General features: G+C 34.5%; 1 protein-coding gene across 1 annotated transcript; it reads left to right on the top strand.

The window, feature by feature from the left end:
• Positions 1-618: 618 nt before the first annotated feature.
• On the top strand, positions 619-5,340 carry LOC137646607 (transmembrane protease serine 11D-like). The gene is made up of 9 exons (XM_068379715.1): positions 619-650; positions 841-980; positions 1,277-1,368; positions 1,601-1,722; positions 2,105-2,223; positions 2,819-2,990; positions 4,752-4,836; positions 4,988-5,171; positions 5,306-5,340. Exons 1-9 carry the CDS (start codon positions 619-621, stop codon positions 5,338-5,340), a joined length of 981 nt encoding a protein of 326 aa, XP_068235816.1.
• Positions 5,341-6,853: the final 1,513 nt, after the last annotated feature.

Below are 6,853 nucleotides of genomic sequence, written 5' to 3'. Positions count from 1 at the left end.
GTTAATTGGGCTTCCTTCTTCCCATCACTCACATTATTCTCCTTTTCCTTTTCACAAAACTTAAAACCTTCTCAATTATTGGCCAAATACGAAAAATACGTTTTCCAGCTTCTTTAGAACGGAATACTTTATGATCAGGGTTTTATGACATTTCCGCCTTCATTGAGACCATTAGGCAGCATTCCTTTCATACGGTATCCAGATCATTAGATCAGATGAGTACCCCCAATAAGGGGAGCTATAAGAGGTTGTTCTGTATAAATAGACCCGAAAGACCAGTGGTTGCCACAAGAGGAGAGAGACATCATCCCGCCCCGATCAGTGTTTTGGCAAAACTTCAGTCCTCAGAAGCTTTGTGGTGTAGGATCAGTCCTGAAGGGTTTTCTGGCAGAGAAAGAACCAAGTCTGAAGAGCTTTGCGGCAAAGGATTCCATCCACCATCCCCATTCGCAATGCACATACTTTGCAAGATCCCAATTCTCCTATTCCTCGTAAGATCAATAGATATATTCATTCTTGTACTCCCAAAGAACCAAGATTATGAAATTGTCCTGTAAGTGAATTTTTCGACATCATTCTTGACTACCACATTTAAATTTTGATGATTTATTGTTCCAGATGGGGGAGGAAACTGAATCTCTCAGATTAATGTAAGTAATTTCTGTGAATTTCTTAGTTTTGAGTATTTATACTTCTAATCTCACGTTTGGATTATAATCCCACAACTAGGCTAAATTGGCATTTGTACAATCTATGGATGGCCAACTGTGCCAAGCATTCATTATGAATGAACTGTCCTGTATTTATTTTTCCTTTTATTTATTTTTTCTTATGAAATAGATGGGACGAAAATGTGTCCTTTAACGAAGCTTTTCCATCAAGAAATGACGATTATCCAGAAATGCTTCCAGAAGACGAGGAAGCTGGATTTGCTACGCACGCGGTGTTAGAAGAAGATTGGAAGGATAATTCAAATGATGGTAAGTTTGGGGAAACATTTTAGCTCAACAGATTATGAATACGATAACAAGTTTTACTTTATCGTTTTCAAACAGTTGGCTTTTATTGGACAAGATGATTTTTTAAGACAACAGAGGAGGATGAAGATGTTATCAATTTCAGAAACCAGCAGTCTTACAGGAGTGGAAATGTCTGATTGCCATTCGCCCCTCGAGATATTGGGGACATTTAAGGACATTGTGTAAGTTGCATTAGGAAATTTTACACATTTTGAATTAAAAATGACAGTTTCCTGACATTTCTTGTTTCATACCAGACAAGGAAACTGTGATCTTGGAGCCCGGTGAGACAGCGTCATTTTCCTTCACTTTCCGCGATAGACAGACATCGAAATACATCGAATATAAGGTGAGACAGGAAAAGGAATCTTTCCTTTTGATTCTAAAACAAGTCAAAAACAAAGTAAAAACGGTTATGCGCAATTCTTCTTCAATAAATTATTTTTTCTTACCGACAAAAAATATCCATGACCTAAAGTTACTTTTCACGTTACTTGAAAAACTTGTCTAAAAGACCTGGGTATTGAAACACTAATAATACTCTGTCTATTGCACTTCTCTTAAGATATTTTTAACTTCAGATCTCGGAAGACTCAAGTCATGCTTCTTCTATCGTCTTCAGCTGTGATATGACGTCACATAAGAATTCGCTTGACTGCGGTGATGGACAAGTGCTAATTGGGTACAAACACATCAATCTGAGGTAGGCCTAATTCTTCCTTTTGGTTGTTGCATGTATTGGAAAATTAGCGAAAGGGTTTCTTGTCATGAAAATGTATCGTAAGTGTTTCATTTAATAAAAATTATTATAAGTGTTCCATGTGTTGAACATGTATTGAAAGTGTTTTAAAGTCTAGAAAAAAGTATTGTATGCTTTTATGTCTTAATAAAGTATTGTGAGCTCTTCATATTTTGATAAAGAATCGACTGGTTGTGTTTTTAAATTATCTAAAGGGAATAAATGAATTGAAATTGCCACTGAGGTAACAAGACATACCACATATATTTTTGACAAACTCTGCAATATATATATATATATATATACACACACGCACATTACATCATATCCTATGAATTCTGGACAGGCTTTGCAGTAGGACTTATAGCCTGAAGAACAGACAAGCTGGAACCTTTCTGAAGATTAAGGCAGTAAATACACTTTCGTCTTACATTGGAAACTTGCGATGCAAAATATTAGCAACGAGTAAGTACAGCGTTTCATTTCATTTGTTTCATTTCCATCAAATCCATGATATATCTACTCCATTTGAGATGATGACAACATATTCTCTTTATTCAGCTATAACTTAATTCTTTTCCTCAAACACACACGTATGTATATAAATACCTATATACGAATTCATATATGTATATTAAATATGTACATGTGTTTATACATACATACACACACACATTATATATATATATATATATATATATATATATATATATATATATATATATATATATGTGTGTGTGTGTGTGTGTGTGTATATATGTACATATATATGAGTGTGTATATGTGAGTATGCGTTGCTCTGTATATGATACTGATATCCTAACCAGTGACTATTAATATCAGTTACCATAAATGAACACATAATTTTTCCTCGTCAAGTAGTTGGTATCTCGGGACTTGAATAGAAATGTAAACTCTGGCGTTTACAAAGATCATTTCTTTCCACGGACATATTTGGCTCCCTTTGGTCTAAAATAAAAACACATTGAGGGAAATAATCAAACTACGAAAACGAACGTGGAAAGCAGTTGTTCAATCTAAATCCTTTGTCTTTCTTCAGCCTGTGGCAAAAGGAACGTGGAGAGAATCGTTGGGGGTACAGAAGCCGTGCCCCACGAGTACCCCTGGCAAGTGGGGTTCCTTTTTCGAAATCACCTCCCTTTCTGTGGAGGATCCATCATTAGCAACCACCACATCCTTACAGCTGCTCACTGCTTTTACAACAAAAGCTTGTAAATTATTCTATACCTACTTCTAGTGTTCTATGTGTGATTAAATTCTGTTTATTTCCAGCATATTTCAAATTAAGGGTAATACTATTTTTCTGTAGGGAGCTCCTAAAAATCTATGAGTACTTTTACCTATAATTCAATATGCCTTTTGTCTCCATATTTAAATTCAAAGAAATTTAGTAATGAGGTTATGTAAGGTCATCATCATTATTAGCCGTTACTATTCCACTGCAGGACAAAGGATTCAGACGTCCTTCCACTCGCGTCTGTTTATAGTGTTTCTATGCCAGTTTATACCAGCAAATTTTTAGTTTGTCAATCCATCGTCTTCTCTTCCTTCTTTTGAAATCTCTAGGGACCCATTCTGTTTTTCCTAGTGTCCATCTATTATCTGCCATTCTCATTTTTTGTACTTCCCATGTCCATTCCTTTTTCTTACATATTGTTAGAACAGCCTCTACTTTAGTTTGCTCTCGTATCCATATTGCATTTTTCTGTCGCTTACTGTTAATCCCATCATTATTATTTCCATAATTATTTGAGTTGTAACTAGATTACGTTTTAAGACATTGATAAGGCTCCAAGTTTCTGATGTAAAAGTTGGTACTGGTAGGACCATCTGATTAATTACGTTTTATTTTGTTTACCAAAAGCTCTCCATGCCATGCTTATCATCTTTAAATTTTGGTCTCATGTCCTGGAGAAACACTGTCTGCCCCAACAATCTCTAGAGAATCGTTCATAACCTTTATATTTTTGTCGCTCTGCATTTTCATTAAACATCATCTTAGTTTTATTCATATCAATTTTCAATCCTAAATTTCTGTTTTTCTATTCAAATCTCCTATCATCTTTTGCAATTCCTCCAATGATTCACTAAAAATAGGTATGTCATCTGCAAATCGGAAGTTGTTAAGGTATTCCTCATTAATGTTAATTCATACATTTTCCCAATCTAAATTTTTAAAAACTTCTAGGCAATCTATAAATAATTTAGGAGAGATGAAGTCTCCCTATCTAACTCCTTCCTCAATCAGAATTTTCTCACTATCTTTATATAGTTTTAGGATGGTTGTTTTAACATAAAATTCATCTATTCCTTGTCTTGGAAGGGTTTTTATTACTGATGAAGTTTTGACAGAATCAAAAGCTTACACACAGTCTACAAATGCCATACATAGTGGTTTCCATTAGTTTGTTAATTATATGGATAAGGTCAGTTGTTGGATTCCTACTTTTAAATCCAGCCTGCTCTATTGGTGGATTAAAGTCTAGCTGTCTTTCTATTATCCTAATATGATCTTTGTAAATATCTTCTATATTACGTAAACTTACTGGTCGGTAATTTTTCAGGTCTTTTGTGTCATCCTTTTTAGTAAAATTTTACAATGATAAATTATTTTCCAAACTGTAGGCATAGAACATTCTTGCAGTCATTTTGTGTAAAGTTTAACCAGTTTTACTACTATAAATTCTCCTTCATCTATTATCACATCAATAACTAGGCCATATTTATGTATAGATATCTTCAAGTGTTCTAACATAAGATTCATCTATCCACAAGCTTTGAAGAGCTTTCATTTATGCTGAAGTTTTGACACATACCTGATTTTTAATCTATTTATGAACATCAACAAATAAGACAATCTTTTTCACATTGCAAGATAAAGAAACTTGAAAGATAACCATATAATATTCCACTTTGACCAGCTCTTCATTCTTTTATTTACATTTTTATCAATTGATTGACATCTCGGACAGCGATTATTCTAAAGCACGGGCAGTCGTCGGAATGCACGACTTCAGAAAGACATCGGATACAGCCAAGTATCTCAAGATTGATAAGGTAACTTTCGACCATTCTTCTTCTTCCTTTTTCTTCGTAATCATTTAGCAGGCAATACTTCATTTATGCTAAACTGTATTACTGAGCACAGAGGCTCAATCTCACTTTGAAAAGCTTCCAATAATAGCATCCAACTTTAATCCTTCAACAGATTATACTGCATGAGCAGTACAATGACCAAACCTCAGCAAATGACATTGCCATCATCAAAGTGGCTGATCCTATTCCCTTCGACGTCGACAACACCATCTCGCCTATCTGCCTTCCTTCCAATTCTCTTTATAGCTACGACAATGTAAAGGCCACTGTTTGCGGATGGGGAATGACTATAGGGGGTGAGTGTGTTGTTTGTATTATGATGTGAAGAAATAGGTAGCTGATCGTATACTTCCTTTGTAAATACTCTGAGATTATCCTTCTTTTAGCTGTTTATTGGTTACTTCTTAAAAACATATTCAAATCACACCAGCAAACAACGACACAAAAACAATAACCGGCAAATGAAGTGTCTGCGCCATTATAATTTTATGAAACCTAGAACTAAACGAATCTACTTAATTTTACACCAATTTATAAAATATATTAGCAACATTTATCATGACAGCTTAAAAACCAATATGGGATCAAGCTCTTGCTCCCACAATATCGTATTGTAATTCAACAAAAAACATAATGACTATTTTGTATGGAGCTCTAATTAATAACTATTTAAGACAATGGAAGAGAAAGTTTTATCATAATTAAGTACAGTTATCACTGTTAGGGCTACATACCAATCACAGTATTTTCTTAAACTTTACAAAACTTAAGAAGAACCTTGTCCTAATATGGACAATGGTTCAGGTATCAGACTTAGTAACATGGAAATGAGATATATCAAAGTGAGGTAAAGTCTTTCATACTTGGAAACCTCCTAAAGTTTATCCTTCTTCTCTTAGATATGGATAACTCGTCCTCACCTGTTCTCCTTGAAGTTGTGATGACAACAGTGACGGTTGAAGAATGCAAGAAGAAATACATTTATCCTCAACAAATCAGTGATAAGATGATCTGTACTTTTTCCAACAACCAGGCATCAGGCATCAGCTGTAGGGTAAGACTGTCGATTTTTAACTCATAACTAACTTACTTCGTAAAACTCTCAGTAGAGTGTCATCATCATCATCATCATAATCATCCGCCATTTTTAGTCCACTACAGGAATACGGCCTCAGACATATCCTTCTACTTGCGTCTTTTTTTTTCTTCTATGCCAGTCCACAACCGCAAACTTTCTTAGTTCGTCAATCCATCATCTTTTCTTCCTTCCTCTATCTTTTGCAATCTCTAGGGACCCATTCTGTTATTGTTAATGTCCATCTATTAACTGTTCTCATTTCATGTCCTTCCCATGTCCATTTCATTATATATCCTGCCCTTGTCCATATCTTTTTCTGACATGTTAGAATTTGTTCCCGGATCCATGTTGCGATTTTCTGTCTCTTCGAGTTATTCCCATCATTATTCTTTCAGGTGCTCTTTGACCTCTTAAGTACCTGATGTTCTAATACTTTAGTAAGGCTCTAAGTTTCTGATGCATAAGTTTATTCTCGTCGATCTATCTGATTAAATCCTTTTCTTTTTTGAGAAAGTGGCTTTTTACTTTAAAAAAAATTCCAGTAGATTGCAACTTTATAAAATTTTAACAAAGTCCATTTTTGTACTTGGGTATTATGTACTTGGATGATAGATGTCGTGAGTTTATAAAGAAAATCAAGCAGATTAAAGAATTATCTTCCATTACAGGGAGATTCGGGAGGGCCATTGATGTATCAACAGAAAACTTTTATGGAACAAATCGGAATAGTTTCCTTCGGTGTTGAAGGTTGCACCCCAAATTATCCAGACGTTTACGTACGAGTCACAAGTGAGTTATTTTCAAATCTATTAATTTATTGAAAGTTTCAACGTCATTCAATTTTCTTTCAAAAATATATTAGAAAACATTTTGAAAACTTATCTACTAATATTCTACAAG

The sequence above is a fragment of the Palaemon carinicauda genome, chromosome 9 (genome assembly GCF_036898095.1).
Source record: "Palaemon carinicauda isolate YSFRI2023 chromosome 9, ASM3689809v2, whole genome shotgun sequence".
In the NCBI taxonomy this organism is placed as follows: Eukaryota; Metazoa; Arthropoda; class Malacostraca; order Decapoda; family Palaemonidae; genus Palaemon; species Palaemon carinicauda.
The sequence above is the reverse complement of the archived record's forward strand: the minus strand, read 5'-3'. Positions and strand labels throughout refer to the sequence as shown.